This window comes from Mustelus asterias, unplaced genomic scaffold (genome assembly GCF_964213995.1).
Source record: "Mustelus asterias unplaced genomic scaffold, sMusAst1.hap1.1 HAP1_SCAFFOLD_77, whole genome shotgun sequence".
Taxonomy (NCBI): Eukaryota; Metazoa; Chordata; class Chondrichthyes; order Carcharhiniformes; family Triakidae; genus Mustelus; species Mustelus asterias.
In genome coordinates, this window is record NW_027590136.1 from 1,059,136 (window position 1) to 1,079,515 (window position 20,380).

The 20,380-nt window shown below is 44.7% G+C and overlaps 1 protein-coding gene and 1 pseudogene across 1 annotated transcript in view; one reads left to right on the forward strand and one right to left on the reverse strand.

Annotated features, from left to right (window-relative positions):
* The first annotated feature begins 901 nt into the window (after positions 1–901).
* The window catches only part of LOC144483739 (uncharacterized), a 90,479-nt gene continuing 71,000 nt past the window's right edge, over positions 902–20,380 (forward strand). The window contains exons 1-3 of the mRNA XM_078202276.1: positions 902–1,433; positions 9,129–9,146; positions 11,916–12,532. Coding sequence (XP_078058402.1) covers positions 902–1,433; positions 9,129–9,146; positions 11,916–12,532 — 1,167 coding nt within the window. The remainder of the gene's footprint in view (positions 1,434–9,128; positions 9,147–11,915; positions 12,533–20,380) is intronic.
* LOC144483721 (uncharacterized) lies at positions 8,173–9,034 on the reverse strand (annotated as a pseudogene).

The following is a 20,380-nucleotide window of genomic DNA, read 5'->3' on the forward strand; positions in this document are numbered from 1 at the left end:
AGTTAGACAGATCTTTGACTGACAAGGGTGTCAAGAGTTATGGGGAACAGACAAGAAGATGGAGCAAAAGCTAAGACGTTGGGGGATTTCTTCACTCAAGGATGTGGGAAAGATTTGGAATTCTCAACCCCTGAGGACAGTGAAACCTCAGTCATCAACTATTTTCAAGAGAGAGATTGATTGGTTTCTAGATATTGAAGATATCAAGGGATATGGGTTTAGTGTGGGGAGAATGATGCTGAGGTAGATGAACGAATTATCTCATTGAATAGTTTAAAAGGCTCGATGGGCCAAATGGCCTATTTGTTATGGTCCAGGACAGGAAGCAGTGAGCATGGATCTGTCAATCAGCCTCAATCAGCACCTTCAGGAGAATTGGGAGGGTGAATATTAGATACAGCAGAGTGAGAATCGAGGGAGAGTGTGTGGAATGGAGATTCACAGCTTTTTGGGACTGAAATAGGAAAGAATGTTCGATAGAAACTAGAATTGTCTGTTCTGAATTTCTATCCTGTACTGACATTGATGACTTTTGTAAACTCATTTTACAGGATATTGAAAGAGGAATCACAGACTGAAATCCCAAATGTCACGTCAGATCTGACAGAGTCATATTCCTTGGGAGCTGAATATCATCAGCCATTGAATCTAGAAGGAGAAATGATTGTCCAGTTTGTCGATTTGAAAAGAGTTCGACCATCAGTGTGACTGGAAAAGCACCAACACACTGCCACACTCGAGTGAGAGTCTTCCAGTGCACGGACTAAAGAGCTTTAACCAGTTACACAGCTTGAATAAATATCACACCATTCACAGCAGGGAGAGACTGTACTCGTGTTCTGTGTGTGGACGAAGTTTCAACTGATTGTCCACCCAAGAGAGAGGCAAGGACACCTGCACCATGGAGAAACCATGGAAATGTGGGGACTGTGGGAAGAGATACAAATACCCATCTCAGCTGGAAGCTCATCGGCGCAGCCACACTGGGGAGACACCATTCACTTGCTCTCAGTGTGGGGAGGGATTCAGTCATTTATCCAGCCTGCGGACACACCAGCGAGTTCACACTGGGGAGAGGCCGTTCACCGGCTCTCAGTGTGGGAAGGGATTCACTTGTTCATCCCACCTGCAGACACACCAGCGAGTTCACACTGGGGAGAGGCCATTCAGCTGCTCTCATTGTGGGAAGGGATTCACTCAGTTATCCAACCTGCAGAAACACCAGCGAGTTCACACTGGGGAGACGCCATTCAGCTGCTCTCAGTGTGGGGAGGGATTCACTTGTTCATCCAGCCTGCGGAGGCACCAGCGAGTTCACACGGGGGAGAGACCATTCACCTGCTCTGATTGTGGTAAGAGATTCAGTCAATCATCCAACCTGGTAAAGCACCAGCGAATTCACACTGGGGACAGGCCATTCACCTGCTCCGTGTGTGGAAGGGATTCACTCAGTCACCTCACCTGCTGAAACACCATCATGTTCACGAGTGACTGCAAGGACTGAATTTTGCTGTTAATCACATCGAGGTCCCAACCATTTTCATTGGTGTCTGTTTCTGCTGATGTTAATAAACCCTGGCCCAGTTGTAAGATTTGTATTGTGGATTGTCTTGTCTGAGTCCTGAACTCGGAAATAAAAACAAGAAGTGCTGTAAAAACTCAGCAGGTCTGACAGCATCTCTGGAGAGAGAAACAGAGCTAATGTTTTGACACAGAAGAAGAGTCACATTCAACTGGAAACATTAACTGTTCCTGTCTTTACAGATACTCATGATGTGGAGATGCCGGCGTTGGACTGGGGTAAACACAGTAAGAAGTTTAACAACACCAGGTTAAAGTCCAACAGGTTTATTTATTGGTGTGGCTTTTGCTACCAAATAAACCTGTTGGACTTTAACCTGGTGTTGTTAAACTTCTTACTGTGTTAACAGATTTTTAAATTTTTGTTTATACTTTTCCAATTCAATCAAATCAAATCCAATTCAGAGTCTCAACAAGTTGAGACATTTCAGATCCAGGCTGACAAGACAGGGCGAGCGACCAAACCACCCTGTCCTGGGCCTGATCTACATGAGCCAAGCTGATTGGAGAAGGGGGAGGTTCCTCCTCCAAGACTTGAGCTCATTTGCATCTTAGCCAAAAGGCCGAGATGCCGCTTTAAAAAATTGCTTCATATGAAACATATGAAACTTCAGTGTAACCTAATGACCTCAACCAAGTGCGGCCGACCATGGGCTGCCGACCATACTACACTTGATCTTAGCCAAAAGGCCGAGAAGCGACTGTAAGAAGTCTCAAATATTCTGTCTGGAGACAATACACATTTCTTTAACCTGTGCTTAATGTTCCCTCCACCCACATTGTCTGTACCTTTAAGACCTGGCTGGCTGTAGGATTCGCATTCTAATCAGTATTCTGCAACTTGATTTTGTCTGTTTGCAATGTTTGAGAGCACATTTCCACTCCATCTGACGAAGGAGCAGTGCTCCGAAAGCTTATGGTATTTGCTGCCAAATAAACCTGTTGGACTTTAACCTGGTGTTGTGAGACTTCTTACCGTGTTCACCCCAGTCCAACGCCGACATCTCCACATCTTTACAGATACTGTCAGACTTACTGAGATTTTGCAGCAACTTCTGCTTTTAGAATGACGGTGAATGCTGGATACATGAATCAGAGATTGGTGTAAAACTGGGATCTGCTCCTAAATCAAAGTGAAACAGCAGGTTAAAGTTTCCAGATTGAAAATTACTCTGGTTATTATACTTTATCTACCATTTTAAGGCTGGTTTTAACTCATTTAAAATAAACCTATTTAAAATATATTTGTTAAAGTCAGTATTAAAATATGAGTTGGATGAGTTCACAGGAGCCTGTTAACCGCTGGGACTATTATTCAACAAACATTGGATCTCCAGATAGAGAAGAAGCTGCAGTTTGTTTGCAGGAATTCCCTGTTTTATTGATGTGTGTGTGTTAGACATCAGGATAACTAAAAATACACAAACCTGGACATCAATGGTGATCTGATTGACAGTTACTCTGGGAATCACTCCCACTGTGAAACTTCAGCACTGACACTGCTGAATGTTGTCGGCTCAGGGAGTGGGGCCTCCAGGAGTGGACTGTAAAAAAGCTGGGTTTCAGTATCCTGACTAATATATGGTGAGGAACCAGAAAACTCCTTACTGAGGAACTGTCTGGGGTTTTACCAGTGTAGGTTCAGGGGCGAATGATTCCTGACTCCCTGAAATGTCTGATATTGAACCCAGTTTGGAACAAGATTCATTCAGTTTCCAGGAGAATAGAGACAAATATCACCCACAACTGAGAGAGAGAAAAACAGCCGCCTTGATCAATGACTTGGATGAAGCCAGAATTGATGACACAAAGATAGGTAGAAAAGCAAGTTGTGAGGGTGTTACAAAAAATCTGTAAGGGACACAGATAAGTTACCTGAATGGACAGAAAAATGGCAGACGGAGTATAGTGCGGGAAAGTGGGAGCTTTTCCACTTTGGCAGGAAGAATAGAGAAGCAAAAAAATGTTTAAATATACAGAAACTGAAGAATACTGCCGTAGAGAGGAATCTGGGTGTCCTTGTACATGAATCGTGAAAAAATAGGATGAAGGTACAGCAAGTAAAGAAGAAGGCAGATGGAGTGTTGGACTTTACTGCAAGGGGGTGGAGTTTGAAAAAGGGAACTTGCTGCACCTACACAGGACATTGCTGAGATAGCAGCTGGAATACTGTGTACGGTTTTGGTCTCCCGACTTATGGAATGACATGCTTTCATTGGAATGAGTTCAGAGAAAGTTCACCAGGCCCATTCCTAAGATGAAGGTGTTGTCTTTTGAGGAAAGGTTGTGAAGGTGTAGGGGAGAATTCTCCCATCCCACCCACCACAGGAATCGTAGCAGGCTGGGGGGTGGACCACACAAAGGTCCTTTGACCTCGGGGGGGATTCTCCAGTTTTGTGGAAGTGATGCCACAGAATCCAACTCGTTGTCTTTTGGGGAAAGATTGCACCTATACTCATTAGGTTTGGAAGAATGAGCAGTGAACATTCTGAAACATATAAGATTCTCATGGACAGTTGACAGGCTAGAGGCCAAGAGGATGATTCATGAAGAGTTTTGAACTTGGTGCCACAGATCTACAAGGAAGCCAAGGGTATTATTTTAGACCTTACAGACACCAATACTTTATCCTCAGTTTTAGGCAGGTTAGTCAGAGGTTTAGTCAGGTGTGGTGAAAGCTTCAACCAATCATCTGGCCTTTTGGAACATAATTTGCAGTCACAGGGAGATGCCATGGAAATGTGGGGATTGTGGGAAGAACATAAGAACTAGGAGCAGGAGTAGGCCATCTGGCCCCTCGAGCCTCATGGCTGATCTTTTTGTGGACTCAGCTCCACTTACACGCCCGCTCACCATAGCCCTTAATTCCTTTACTGTTCAATAATTTATCTATCCTTGCCTTAAAAACATTCAATGAGGTCGCCCCAACTGCTTCACTGGGCAGGGAATTCCACAGATTCACAACCCTTGGTGTGAAGAAGTTCTTCCTCAACTCAGTCCTAAATCTGCTTCCCCTTATTTTGAGGCTATGCCCCCAAGTTCTAGTTTCACCCACCAGTGGAAACAACTTCACTGCTTCTAATCTATTCCCTTCATAATCTTATATGTTTCTATAAGATCTCCCCTCATTCTTCTGAAATCCAATGAGTATAGCCCCAGTCTATTCAGTTTCTCCTCATAAGCCAACCCTCTCAACTCCGGAATCAACCTCGTGAATCTCCTCTGCACCCCCTCCAGTGCTAGTATATCCTTTCTCAAGTAAGGAGACCAAAACTGTACACAGTACTCCAGGTGTGGCCTCAGCAGCACCTTATACAGCTGCAACATAACCTCGCTGTTTTTAAACTCCATCCCTCTCGCAATGAAGGACAAAATTCCATTTGCCTTCTTAATTACCTGCTGCACCTGCAAACCAACTCTTTGAGATTCCTGCACAAGGACACCCCTGTCCCTCTGCACAGCAGCATGCTGCAATTTTTTACCATTTAAATAATCGTCCATTTTGTTGTTATTCCTACCAAAATGGATGACCTCACATTTACCAACATTGTACTCCATCTGCCAGACACTCGCCCACTCACATAGATTATCTATATCCCTTTGCAGACTTTCAGCGTCCTCTGCACACTTTGCTCTTAGTGTCATCTGCGAATTTTGACACACTACACTTGGTCCCCAACTCCAAATCATCTATGTAAACCGTAAACAATTGCAGTCCCAACACTGATCCCTGAGGCACACCACTAGTCACTGATCGCCAACCAGAAAAACACCCATTTACTCCCACTCTTTGCTTTCTGTTAGTTAACCAATCCTCTATCCATGCTAATACATTACCCGTAGCACTGTGCACCTTTATCTTATGCAGCAGTCTTTGGTGCGGCACCTTGTCAAATGCCTTCTGGAAATCCAGATACACCACATCTACAGGTTCCCCATTGTCCACTGCACATGTAATGTTCTCAAATAATTCCACCAAATTAGTCAAACATGACCTGTCCTTCATGAACCCATGCTGTGTGTTACCCATGGGACAATTTATATCCAGATGTCTCGCTATTTCTTCCCCGATGATAGATCCAAGCATTTTCCCTCCTCCAGAAGTTAAGCTAACCAGCCTATAGTTACCTGCCTTTTGTCTCCCTCCTTTTTTAAATGTTTGTGATTTTGTGAAACCTGTTTTTGTTGTCTGAGCTGACTGGAATTAGAGCCAGAGCAGGAGTATTCCAGGAGAATGATTTGGAGGTAAAGCAAAATCCAGCAGATGCTGGAGTTCTGAAAAGAACAGACTTGCTGAGTTTATCCAGCATTTTCTCTATTTATTATAATGATTTTGGGACCTGGGTTTGAATCCCACCACGTTTCAATTAAAATATTGATGAGCATGAATTAATTGTTGTAAAAACACATCTGGTTCTCTAATGCCCTTTAAGGAAGGAAATCTGCTGCCCTGATCCAGTCTAACCGACATGTGACTGGATTCACAAACAATTCAAGGGCTGACTGGGTAAACAGGGAATGTCACCATCAGAAAAACAGAGCCCCTGGAGGGCAGAAGGGTTAGGACAGGTTATGGAGGTTAAAACTGTCATCATTGAGAACAACACAGACTTCAATGGAACAACTGGTCCCAAAAACAATCTGTTGTGGTTAGTGTGGCAGGGGTGTGGTGAATCAGGTTTAAAAAGAGTCAAATTATATATGTTTTCTAGTTTGGACAACCACATTTAAATCTGGGACTCGGATGAGGATATGAATTGGTGTTTGGTGGTAAGATCTAAATCTGTGTATGATGCCAGGAAGCCTTAAACCCAGAGTGAGAATATTTCATAACCAGGATTCAAAATAAATGGCTGTGGATGGTGAATTCACCCTCAAAAGAAAACAAAGAAAATTACAGCACAGGAACATCCCTTTAGCCCTCCAAGCCTGCACCAACTACACTGCCGGACTGAACTGAAACCCCCTACCCTTCTGGGGACCATATCCCTCCATTCCCATCCTATTCATGTATTTGTCAAGACGCCCCTTAAAAGTCACTATTGTATCTGCTTCCACTACCTCCCCTGGCAGCGAGTTCCAGGCACCCACCACCCTCTGGGTAAAAAACCTGCCTCGTACATCTCCTTTAAACCTTGCCCCTCGCACCTTAAACCTATGCCCCCTAGTAATTGACTCTTCTACCCTGGGAAAAAGCTTCTGACTATCCACTGCCCAAGCCCCTCACAATCTTGTAGACTTTGTCAGATCGCCCTCAACCTGCGTCGTTCCAGTGAGAACAAACCAAGTTTCTCCAACCTCTCCTCATAGCTAATGCCCTCCATGCCAGGCAACATCCTGGTAGATCTTTTCTGTACCCTCTCCACCCTCTCCAAAGCCTCCACATCTTTCTGGTAGTGTGGCAACCAGAATTGAACACTATATTCCAAGTGCGGCCTAACTGAGGTTCTATAAAGCTGCAACATGACTTGCCAAAAGGCCCGCAGAAATTCTGTCTTGTGAGGAACTACTGGAAGAAAATAAATCATCCTGTACATGGGAAAGACAGAAACTGTGAGGACCATCTCCTCCAATCACAGATTCTGTCTCTCCCGATGTTGCTACATCTGCAGAGACAGAGTCTCAAACTGGAGGAACAGCTTTGCCACCTATTTTGAGAAAAGACTCAGCAGCCTATCAGTGATGTATGGAGGAGTTGTGTCTTCCTGCTACAGAACTAGTTTCATAGCAGTGTGAGCCTCAAAAGGAATGATCCAACCATCGGCAGAGCTTTCCCCATTCTGCTGAACAAGTCTCGATTATTTTTATATATCTCAGGAGGTGGGGTTTACAGCTCAGGAATTTGAGTAACCAGATATTGTGAACATACTTACCAATCACTTGGGTCGTCACATTAGAAATTGAGATCCATTCATATTCTAAACTGCTTTTATTTGCAGTTTAATGTTCACAGACAACATACAGAATCCCCGGTCAGAGCTGATCTCAGCTGGTGTAGTGAGGTTATTGATGGGTTATCAATGTAAATCCACACACAATGAAGATCAGAATCGGGAGAGATTTTTCCTGCTCCACTGTCTGAACCAGTAAACATCTGATTCAGTTACCTTGTGTCAAATAGTGAGAATTCTCATTTTGGAAAGAGAGTATGGGAGTATTTTTAAAATAAGTTAACAAAAAATATCATTCATAGATTCCAATTTAAAAGATTTAATATATACACCGTCTTCAGTATTTGTGCTATCTTATTCAAAGAAGTAAACTAACAGAAACACAAAAGGTAATGTTACTACGTGACTACATCACTAATAAAGGAGTTACTGAGAATGGAAAACGCTCCCCTGGAAACCAAAAAATAGCCCTTAAAAATCAAAGAGTAGCTTTCCAGAAAATCTGAATACAAGCATTGAAAATAAATACTTTGTGCCCTGCAGATGGATCTTTCAGAGAATGAATTGTAGATTTTGCCCAAAGATCAAATTAGAATTGAAGCACAAGTTCTTAACTTTATTCTAAACAGGTTCCTGTTGACAGTTCTTCAATTAAGGGGGAAGATCATTGGTGGTGCTTTTAAAAAGTGGCATTGCAGCCCTGAAAATCAGTGACACTTCCAGAATATTAAATTCCAGCTAGTTATAGGGTTTGTTAACATCAGCAGAAATAAAATATTGTCAGACTGTCAATACTGAACAGCAGCAAAAACAGCAAAATCCAACCCCTGCAGTCACTTGTGAACTTGTTGATGTCTCAGGAGCCATTGTGACTGAGTGAATCCCTTCCCACACACAGAGCAGTTGAATGGCCTCTTAGTGTGAGTGCGTTGGTGAGCCAGCAGGTTGAAAGACTTTGCGAATCCCTTCCCACACACGGAGCAAGTGAATGGCCTCTCCCCTGTGTGAATTCGCTGGTGAGCAGAGAGGTTGGATGGCCGATTGAATCCCTTCCCACACACGGAGCATGTGAATGGTCTTTCTGCAGTGTGAGTGCGTCAGTGACCAGTGAGGTTGGATGACTGCCTGAAATTCTTTCCACAGTCAGTGCAGCTGAATGGCTTCTCTTCAGTGTGAATTTTCTGGTGTCTCAGCAGTGTGGGTAAAACTGTGAATCCCTTTCCACACACAAAGCAAGTAAACGGTCTCTCCCCAGTGTGAATTCGCTGGTGTGCAATGAGGGAGGATGCCTGTCTGAAACTCCGTCCACAGTCAGTGCAGCTGAATGGCTTCTCCTCAATGTGAACTCGCTGGTGTGACAGTAAGTGGGATGACCCAGTGAATCCCTTCCCACAGTTGGAGCAGGTGAACGGCCTCTCCCCAGTATGAACTCGCTGGTGTGACAGCAGGTGGAAGGACTGAGTGAATCCCTTCCCACACACGGAGCAGATGAATGGTCTCTCCCCGGTGTGACTGCGTTGGTGCACAGTGAGTGCTGAAGAATGCCTGAACCTCTTCCCACAGGAGGTGCAGGCGAATGGCTTTTCCTCAGTGTGAATTCTCTGGTGAGACCAAAGGCCAGATGACTGAATGAATCCCTCCCCACAGACAGAACAGGTGAACGGTCTCTCACCAGTGTGACTGCGCCGATGGTTTTCCAACAGGGAAGGGTAACTGAATCCTTTCCCACAGTCCCCACATTTCCACGGTTTCTCCATGGTGCTGGTGTCCTGATGTTTCTCCAGGTTAAATGTTCAGTTGAAGCCTCATCCACACACAGAACACGTGTAGTTTTTCCTTGCTGTGAATGCTGTGATGTTTTTTCAGGCTGTGTAACTGGATAAAGCTCTTTCCACAGTCAACTCACTGAAACACTCTCACTCGGGTGTGCGTGTATCTTGGTGCTTTTTCAGTCACACTGATGTTTGAAATCTTCTCCTCCAGACAGAAGACAAACATTTCTTCTTCCACATTCAAAGTCTGAGGATATTTAAATCCAAGTGAATCGAGACTCTGTCTGATTTTGATGTGATGTTTCTTCACCTCACCTGTAAAAGGAGTTTACAAAATTAATCACTGTCAGTCCAGGATAGAAATTTTGAACAGGCAATTCTAATTCTCTGGAACATTTCTTCCTCTCTTGTTCCCCAAATCAATAAATTCCTGTCCCACAAACTCTCCCTCCTCCCTGGGCTGAAATCCAAACCCACCTCACAATTTCTTTTCTCCACTCCCAGTTTGCTCCCTCCCTCTCCTCTGTCTGGGTTCAGTTCTGATGTGGAGATGCCGGCGTTGGACTGGGGTGAACACAGTAAGAGTTTTAACAACACCAGGTTAAAGGCCAACAGGTTTATTTGGTAGCAAACACCTAATGGTAGCTAATGGTGTTTGCTACCAAATAAACCTGTTGGACTTTAACCTGGTGTTGTTAAAACTCTTACTGGGTTCAGTTCTCCAGTTCCTGTCTGCAGACTGACAATAAAACCAATGGGTCTTATTGGGGGTGTTGGGACCTCCAGCGGGTGTTTGTGAATCCTCCCCGCCCACCTCCCAGGGTTTCCTTCCTTCCCAGAGATCAGAGTCCTCATTGATTTGAGGACAAAGTGTAACCTCTTATTTATTGTCCCCCTCCCCCATCCTCTGATGTGAACCATCCTCCAGTGGCTGAGCCAGGATGGGGCCGTTAACCTGGGCCTGTTCCCGGGAGGGAGGGAGGGAGAAGCCCCGCAGCTGCAAACCAGGGAGCTGACAATGATTCTGAAGGGTTTGCGGATCCACAAAGTGTTTCCAAATCCTCCCAGCCACCGCCTAACGCTGACTCCGCTTCTCCGGGACATACAAGCTCCAAGGACAGCAATGACACTGCGCATGCTCTACATCACAATGCCCAGGGGCTGATTGACGGCAGCTCCGGACCAATAGGAAGAGGGGGCGGGGCTGGAGGACCGAGTGGGAGTGGCTGGTCCTCCAACCAATCGGAATGAATGAGGGGCGGGACCTGAAGCATGCGCAGTGCGGGTGAACCAAATAAACCTGTTGGACTTTAACCTGGTGTTGTTTGACTTGTTGCTGTGTTAACCCCAGACCAACGCCGGCATCTCCACATCAGTGCGGGTAATGGCGACGGCCGGTTTTAGTTTGGAAGCGAGATCAATGAAGGGAAAGGAATGACTGGCAATTGGGAGGTTTTAAAAGTGTGATATCAAGAGACCAGGGACAGTATATTCCTGTTAAGATGCAGGGAAAGAATGGTAAATTTAGGGATCTCTGGCAGACAAGGGACATTGAGGCTCTGGTCAGGTAAAAGAAGGAAGCGTACATTGGGTTTAGGCAATCGGGGACAAGTGAATCACTCTGACTATAAAAAGTGTAAGAAAATACTGAAGAGGGAAATCAGGAGGACAAAAAGAGGGTATGATATGGATCTGGCAGGTGAGATTAAAGACAATTCCAAGATGTTCTTTAGCTATATTAAGAGGAAAAGGGTGGCTAGAGAGAGAATAGATCCCCTGGAAAATCACTATGGCCATCTGCGTGTGGAGCCACAGGAGATGGGTGAGATTTTTAATGAATACTTCTCTGTGTTTACTGCGGAGAGCACCATGGGTGCGAAAGAAATAAGGGAAACAAGTGGTGATGTGTTGGGCACACGCATGTTACTTGGGAGGAGGTATCTGCAGCCTTATAAAAGCAAATTACTGCGGATGCTGGAATCTGAAACCAAGAGAGAAAATGCTGGAAAATCTCAGCAGGTCTGGCAGCATCTGTAAGGAGAGAAAAGAGCTGATGTTTCTTGTCTCGATGACCCTTTGTCAAAGCTCGGAAACATCAGTTCTTTTCTCTCCATACAGATGCTGCCAGACCTGCTGAGAATGGGGAGAGAGTGTGTGGGATGGAGATTTACAGCTTTTGGGGAATGAGAGAGGAAAGAATGTTCCATAGAAATTGTCTGTTCTGAATTTCTATCCTGTACTGACACTGATGACTTTTGTAAACTCATTTTACAGGATATTGAAAGAGGAATCACAGGCTGAAATCTCAAACGTCACGTCTCGATCTGACAGAGTCTTATTCCTTGGGACCTCAATATCATCGGACTTTGAATCTAGAAGGAGAAATGATTGTCCAGTCTGTCGATTTGAAAAGATTTGAAATGTCAGTGTGAGTGAAAAAGCATCAACACACTACCACACTTGAGAGAGAGTGTTCCAATGCACTGACTAAAGAGCTTTAACCAGTTACACAGTCTGAATAAATATCACACCATTCACAGCGGGTAGAAACTGTAATCTTGTTCTGTGTGTGGACGAAGTTTCAACTAATTGTCCACCCAAGAGAGAGGTAAGGACACCCGCACCATGGAGAAACCGTGGAAATGTGCAGACTGTGGGAAGAGATACAGAGCCCCATCTCTGCTGGCAGCTCATCGGCGCAGCCACACTGGGGAGAGGCCATTCACCTGCTCTCAGTGTGAGAAGGGATTCATTCAGTTATCCAGCCTGCGGACACACGAGCGAGTTCACACTGGGGAGAGGCCATTCACCTGCTCGGAATGTGGGAAGGGATTCACGCAGTCATCCCACCTGCAGACACACCAGCGAGTTCACACTGGGGTGAGGCCATTCACTTGCTCTCAGTGTGGGAAGGGATTCATTCAGTTATCCAGCCTGCAGAGACACCAGCGAGTTCACACTGGAGAGAGGCCGTTCACCTGCTCTCAGTGTGGGAAGGGATTCACTCAGTTATCCAGCCTGCGGACACACCAGCGAGTTCACACTGGGGAGAGGCTGTTCACCTGCTCTCATTGTGGGGAGGGATTCAGTTGTTCATCTAACCTGCGGACACACCAGCGGGTTCACACTGGGGAGAGGCCATTCACCTGCTCTCAGTGTGGGAAGGGATTCACTCAGTTATCCAGCCTGCAGAGACACCAGCGAGTTCACACTGGCGAGAGGCCGTTTACCTGCCCTCAGTGTGGGAAGGGTTTCAGCGTTTCATCCCGGCTGCTGAGACACCAGCAAGTTCACGAGTGATTCCAGGGGTTGGATTCTGCTGTTATTGTTTCTGCTCTCAGTTGCATCCAGGACTGCATTTTGTTCATTCTCACAGTTCGTCAATGGGAAGGGTCAGAGGGTTTCTTTGTGCTGGACTGGCCGGTCTCAGTCTCCCGTGGGCTGATATTCTTTGAGTCTTTTTGCAAATACCTGGTTTCAAATGTCACAAGGATCACAGAGTGACAGGGTGTTAGGAAGTTTAGAGATATTTTGTCAGAAGAAAACAGAGGTTGGCAGTGCAAAGGTACATTTCTGAATGGAGGGCTGTGACAAGTGACATTCCTCAGGGATCAGTGCTGGGACTTTTGCTGTTTGTGATATATATAAATGGTTTGGAGGAAAATGTAACTGGTTTGATTGGTAAGTTTGTGGACGACACAAAGGTTGGTGGAATTGCGGATAGTGATGGGGACCGGCAGAGGATACAGCAGGATATAGATCAGTTGGAGACTTGGGCGGAGAGATGGCAGATGAAGTTTAATCCAGACAAATGTGAGGTAATGCATTTTGGAAGGTCTAATACAGATGGGAAATATACAGTTATTGGCAGAACCCTTAAGAGTATTGATAGGCAGAAGGATCTGGGTGTACAGGTACACAGGTCATTGAAAGTGGCAATGCAGGTGGAGAAGGTCGTCAAGAAGGCATACGGCATGCTTGCCTTCATCGGCCGGGGCATTGAGTTTAAAAATTGGTAAGTCATGTTGCAGCTTTATAGAACCTTAGTTTGACCGCACTTGGAATCTAGTGTTCAATTCTGGTCACCACACTACCAGAAGGATGTGGAGGCTTTGGAGAGGGTACGGAAAATATTTATCAGGATGTTGTCTGGTGTGGAGGGCATTAGCTATGAGGAGAGGTTGGAGAAACTTGGTTTGTTCTCACTGGAACGACAGAGGTTGAGGGGGGCGACCTGATAGAAGTCTACAAGATTATGAGGGACATGGACAGAGTGGATAATCTGAAGCTTTTTCCCAGGTTGGAAGAGTCAATTACTAGGGGGCATAGGTTTAAGGTGCGAGGGGCAAGGTTTAAAGGAGATGTACCAGGCAGGTTTTTTACACAGAGGGTGCTGGGTGCCTGGAACTCGTTGCCGGGGAAGGTAGTGGAAGCAGATACGATAGTGACTTTTAAGATGTGTCTTGACAAATATATGAAATGCATAGGAACAGAGGAATATGGTCCCCGGAAGGGTAGGGGTTTTAGTTCAGACGGGCAGCATGGTTGCTACAGGCTTGGAGGGCCAAAGGGCTTGTTTCTGTGCTGTAATTTTCTTTGTTCTTCGTTCTGTTTGGAACATCCCAAATGCCCATCCAATTTCCTTTTTAATTGTTTATTGTCTCCACTTCCTCCACCCTCGTAGGCAGCGAGTTTCAGGTCATTACCATTCGCTGCATCAGAATATTCTTCCTCACATCTCCCCCCCCACCCTCCCCCCCCTCCCCCCCCCCCCCCACTCCTCCCCCACTCCTCCCCTTGCATCTCTGACCCAAAACCATAAATCTGTGTCCCCCCCTAGTCCTTGTCCCATCAGCTAATAGGAACAGCTTTTCTTTGTCCACCTTATCTAAACCTGTCAGAATCTGTCCACCTCGATCAAATCTCCCCTCAACCTCCTTTTCTCCAAGAGGAACAAGCCCAGCCTGACATCGACAATAAAGAACAAACTAACAGAATATGTTAATACCTGAAATCAAATGGGAATGTTTAATTTCTGTTTTAATGATATTGTGAATATATTGTCCTGGACAATAAAGGAATTGGAATAACTCAGCTTGGGTGTGGTTGAATGGAATATATCAATCTGATATCCACCTACAGTCTAGTGAAAGTCTGGAATGTGTAGCTGGAAGTCCCTCCCTAACAGCACTGTGGGTGTACTTACACCTCAGGCATTGCAGCAGTTCAAGAAGGCACCCTTGGGGTTGGGGTTGACCATGGCCAAGGCAGCTACATACAGCCACATATTCTGTTATAATTGAAGGACTGCAGATTGAATGTGAGGCATTGTGGGACTGGACTATCTTGACCACATTCCTGTGACTGCCCGGAAACTCATGTGTCTATTTTAAAGAACAAAGAACAATACAGCACAGGAACAGGCTCTTCGGCCCTCCAAGCCTGCGCTGATCATGTGTTCCTAACTAGACCATCCGTTTGTATCCCTCTGTCCCCAGTCTGTTCATGTGGTTATCTAGATAAGTCTTAAATGATCCTCGCGTGTCTGCCTCAACTACCTTGCTTGGTAGTGCATTCCAGGCCCCCACCACCCTCTGTGTAAAATACGTCCCCCGCATATCTGTATTGAACCTTGCCCCCCTTACCTTGAACTTGTGACCCCTTGTGTTTGTCATTTCTGACCTGGGAAAAAACTTCCAACTGTTCACCCTATCTATGCCCTTCATAATTTTGTAAACTTCTATTAGGTCGCCCTCAACCTCCGTCTTTCCAGGGAGAACAACCCTAGTTTACTCAATCTCTCCTCATAGCGAATACCCTCCATACCAGGCAACATCCTGGTAAATCTTTTCTGCACTCTCTCCAAAGCCTCCACATCCTTCTGGTAGTGTGGCGACCAGAACTGGATGCAGTATTCCAAATGTGGCCTAACCAACGTTCTATATAACTGCAACATCATATGCCAACTTTTATACTCTATGCCCCAATAAAAGCAAGCATGCCATATGCCTTCTTCATCCCCCTTTCCACCTGTGCTGCCACCTTTAAGGATCGTGGACTTGCACACCCAGATCCCTCTGTGTGTCTATACTCCTGATGGTTCTGCCATTTATTGTATAGCTCCCCCCTGCATTAGATCTACCAAAATGCATCACTTCGCATTTATCTGGATTAAGTTCCATCTGCCATTTCTCCGCCCAATTTTCCAGCCTATCTATGTCCTGCTGTATTCTCTGACAATGTTCATCACAATCCACAACTCCAGCAATCTTTGTGTCGTCCGCAAACTTACTAATCAGACTTGCTACATCTTCTTCCAAATCATTTATATATATCACAAACAGCAGAGATCCCGGTACAGAGCCCTGCGGAACATCACGAGTCACAGATCTCCAATCAGAAAAAGACCCCTCCACTGCTACCCTCTGTCTTCTATGGCCAAGCCAGTTCTGTACTCATGTAGCTAGTTCACCTTTGATCCCGTGAGATTTAACCTTTTGCACCACCTGCCATGAGGGACCTTGTCAAATGCTTCACTAAATTCCATGGAGACGACATCCACGGCCCTTCCCTCGTCAGTCATTTTTGTCACCTCCTCAAAAAACGCAACCAAATTTGTGAGGCATGACCTCCCTTGTACAATCGCTAATGAGATTATTCAGTTCTAAATGTGTATAGATCCTATCTCTAAGAATCTTCTCCAACAATTTCCCTACCACGGACGTCAAGTTCACTGGCCTATAATTACCCGGGTTATCCTTGTTACCCTTGTTAAATAACGGGACCACATTTGCTATCCTCCAATCCTCTGGGACCTCACCTGTGTCCAATGAAGAAACAAAGATTTTTGTGAGAGGCCCAGAAATTTCATCTCTTGTCTCTCTCAGTAACTGGAAACTTGATAAGGTGCCCCATGCAAGGCTTATTGAGAAAGTGAGGGGGCATGGGATCCAAGGGGACATTGCTTTGTGGATCCAGAACTGGCTTGCCCACAGAAGGAAAAGAGTGGTTATAGACGGGTCATATTCTGCAGGGAGGTCGGTCACCAGTGGAGTGCCCCAGGGATCTGTTCTGGGAACCTTACTCTTTGTGATTTTTATAAATGACCTGGATGAGGAAGTGGAGGGATGGGTTGGTAAGTTTGCTGATGACACAAAGGTTGGAGGTGTTGTGGATAGTATGAAGGGATGTCAGAAGTTGCAGCGAGACATTGATAGGATGCAAGACTGGGTGGAGAAGTGGCAGATGGAGTTCAACCCAGATAACTGTGAGGTAGTTCATATTGGCAGGTCAAATACGATGGCAGAATATAATATTAATGGTAGGACTCTTGGCAGAGTGGAAGATCAGAAGGATCTTGGGGTCCGAGTTCATAGGACGCTCAAAGCAGCTGTGCAGGTTGAGGCTGCGGTTAAGAAGGCGTATGGTGTACTGGCCTTCATCAATCGAGGAATTGAGCTTAGGAGTCGTGAGATAATGTTGCAGCTGTATAAGACCCTGGTCAGACCACACTTGGAGTACTGTGCTCAGTTCTGGTCGCCTCATTACAGAAGGATGTGGAAATCATAGAAAGGGTGCAGAGGAGATTTACAAGGATGTTGCCTGGGTTGGGGAGCATGCCTTATGAGGATAGGTTGAGTGAGTTCAGTCTTTTCTCCTTGGAGAGACGAAGGATGAGGAGTGACCTGATAGAGGTGTATAAGATGTTGAGAGGTATTGATCGAGTGGATAGTCAGAGGCTTTTTCCCAGGGCTGAAATGGTTGCCACAAGACCACACAGGTTTAAGGTGCTGGGGAGTAGGTACAGAGGAGATGTCAGGGGTAAGTTTTTCACTCAGAGGGTGGTGGGTGGTGGAGGCGGATTCGATAGGGTCTTTTAAGAGCCTTTTAGATAAGTACATGGAACTTAGTAAGATAGAGGGTTATAGGTAAGCCTAGTAATCGCTAAGGTAGGGACATGTTCGGCACAACTTTGTGGGCTGAAGGGCTGGTATTGTGCTGTCGTTTTTCTATGTTTCTATGGAAGTCCCTTTCTAACAGCACTGTGGGTGTACGTACACCTCAGGCATTGCAGCAGTTCAAGAAGGCACCCTTGGGGTTGGGGTTAACCATGGCCAAGGCAGCTACATACAGCCACATATTCTTTGATAATTGAAGGACTGCAGATTGAATGTGAGGCATTGTGGGACTGGACTATCTTGACCATATTCCTGTGACTGCCCGGAAACTCGTGCCTATTTTAGTTTATAATTGAAGATTTCTGGGAATAAGTTAAATGCGGAAATATTAACCATAGCCTGGAGGAATTTGGAATAACTGAGAATTTTATCCCCAGATAAAGAACAAAGATTTTGCCGGTGTTTGGGTGTAACGTGTTTGGGATTTTAAATCAACAAAGATGTTGCCTCTAAAATCAGTCCTTGTAAGTTGGCTTAAAAAAGGTTAAGTTATAATGAAGGATCTTGTATCTTATTTTAATCAAGGAGTTGTGAGTTTGTAGTGCTCTGTCGCTTTAAGAAGCTATAGCTGCGAGAGAGAATGCTGAGGATTCATTGTTTGAAATTTACGAGCTGTGAGAATCTATGTGTTTTGTTTGTTTTATGTGGATGTTTGTAGATATGTTTTATCATTGTTTTGGGCTACATTTGTTAAGGTTTATCTTTCTGGAGAATTAACCTTACCTTGAGTCTTTAATTAAAGGCATTTTTGGAAGTTTAAAAACAGGATCACAAGAACGCTTAAGTAATTAATTTTGGTTATTGTTGTTGTAAATCACATGCTAAGTTTCTCTGTTTGTGTGTGGATGATATTTGTGGGATGAATGCTTCAAGCTTTGAGGTTTTCTGTCTGTGATTTAAATCAAACAGATTTTTAAAAAAGGAAGTGTGATCAATAAAACTTTTTTTGTTCAGAAGTTATGAACCTGGAGCCATATTTACTGGCCAGAGACAGGATTCCAGGATATTTTACTAAACATGTGGGAATTTTAATCCAGATACAATTCACCCATGTGAGAATGAGAGTTTTAATTTGTAATGGTTATTTAAAATTTGACACATGTGAAATGATTCTGACCAATCCTGTGTTGGATTGATCTTGGGTTAAACTTCCTGTCAGGTCCAAAGATTTATTCCTGACGCAAGTAACACAAAGAAAAGGAAAATTCTGGAATTGGATACTGAAGAAAAGAGTTTAAAAAGAGAGAGCATTAAATAGAAATGATTCCCAGACCATGTGGTTAGCAGATTAAAACAAGGGAAGAGTGCTGACGTCCCTTTGAGAACTTTTAATCCACCCCATTTCTAACTAAGGGAGTCTATGTACAAAGAAAGCCCAAGAAAGACCCCCCCCAAGGGGGGTCTGGAAAGCATCATGATGGGGGCACCTGTCCATGAGATGATCACAAAGCCCCATAATGCCCAGATACTAATTTTATTGAACCTATAATGTATGTAATCTATCACCATTCTGATTGGATTGTGTCCAGCCGGGATGGGCTGAGTAACTGGATAAGAATTGATGATATTCTGTGTTGGGTGGAGTTGCACATGGTCAGCCCCTGTGGCTTCTCCTCGCTGGCGTAACTCAATAAACTGTTTGTCAATTGAATCAGGCACAACACACTGGGTACATTCCCACTTCATCCTTGGGAGTGGCCTGATAGGCCGTGGTCCAGACTAAATGTGGCCTTTGGGGGACCTTTCATGAATCACATGTGTTTGGTCGTTGTAAATGTGCATTCAAAATGGTTGGAAGCACAGATCATGAGTAATATTCCAGCTCCTGTGACAATAGAGAAGCTCTGTCAAATTTTCACAAGCCCTGGGTTACCAGAGACTCCAGGTGGCTCCAGGAGACTTCTTACATTCTTGATACAAAGGCAAACATTAACTGTTGTCTGATTCAAAAGTACTTTATTCATCTTACATGCAAGCTGGCAAACCTTTGCTCCGTAACTTCCACTCAGTTTTGGGAGTCAGCTCACAAAAGGTGCCCTGACGCAGGGACAGTTCCCTTTTTTATACCATTCATGAGTTTACGACATTCTACATTAATGCATATTTTGGGGTGTGATTAGCACTGCCGACAAGTAGCCAATTAGGTCCCCCAGCAACATTCATCTACAATTAGCTTCCAATCACATTCCTTCCAAAACAACTGTTAACTAAGCCCATTATTCATTGTTTCAATTCCCCTTTTCTCAACCTACTCAAACCTCAAAGTCTTGTTTTTTTCCTGTCTTGGGGTTTTTTATATACACTGGTTAACCACAAGATGAGTGCTGGTCGCACTTGGTCCTGCAGTCCGTTACGTACGCATTAGTCTTGCAGTTAGTTTCTGCACATACTATTTCATATTCCAGTGATTATAGCACAAGTACCACTGAAGCTATGGAGAAGGAGGTAAGGGAGGCCTAAAGTGATGGAAGCTGAATGTCAACTTAGCTTATAGTGAAAGAAGGTAGCTCCTCCCTGTGAGCTCTAGTTGCATGAGATGCCTGAGATTCTAACCCCATAACATCTCAAGGGAACAAAATGTAATATTTCCAGGTTTGCTGATGACGTGAAACTTGGCACAAATGAGAGTGGTGAGGAGGATGCAAAAGACTTTAAGTGATTTCGACAAGTTGAGTGAATGGGTAAATATATGGCAGATGCAGTTTAACATGGATAAATGTGACGTTATCCATTTTGGATGGAGAAACAGAATAGCAGAGTATAATTTAAAAGGTGATAGATTGGGAAATGTTGATGGACAAAGGGATCTGGGTGCCACTGAAAGCAAGCATGCAAAAACAAGAAGCAGTTAGGAAGGGAAATGGTTTGTTGGCCTTCATTGCAAGAGGAAATGAGTACAGGAGCAAGGATGTCTCACTGTAGCTGTACAGGGCCTTGTTAAGACCACACCTGGAGGTTTGGTCTCCTTACCTAAGAAATTATATATTTGCCACAGACGAATGCAGCAAAGGTTCACCAGATATGATTCCTGTGCTGGCAGGATTGTCGTATGTGGAGAGATTGGGTTGACTGGGCCTGTATTCACTGGAATTTAGAAGAATGAGACAGGATTTCAGTGAAACGCATAAAATTCTGACAGGGCCGGACAGACTGGATGCAGGGATGTTGTTTCCTCTGG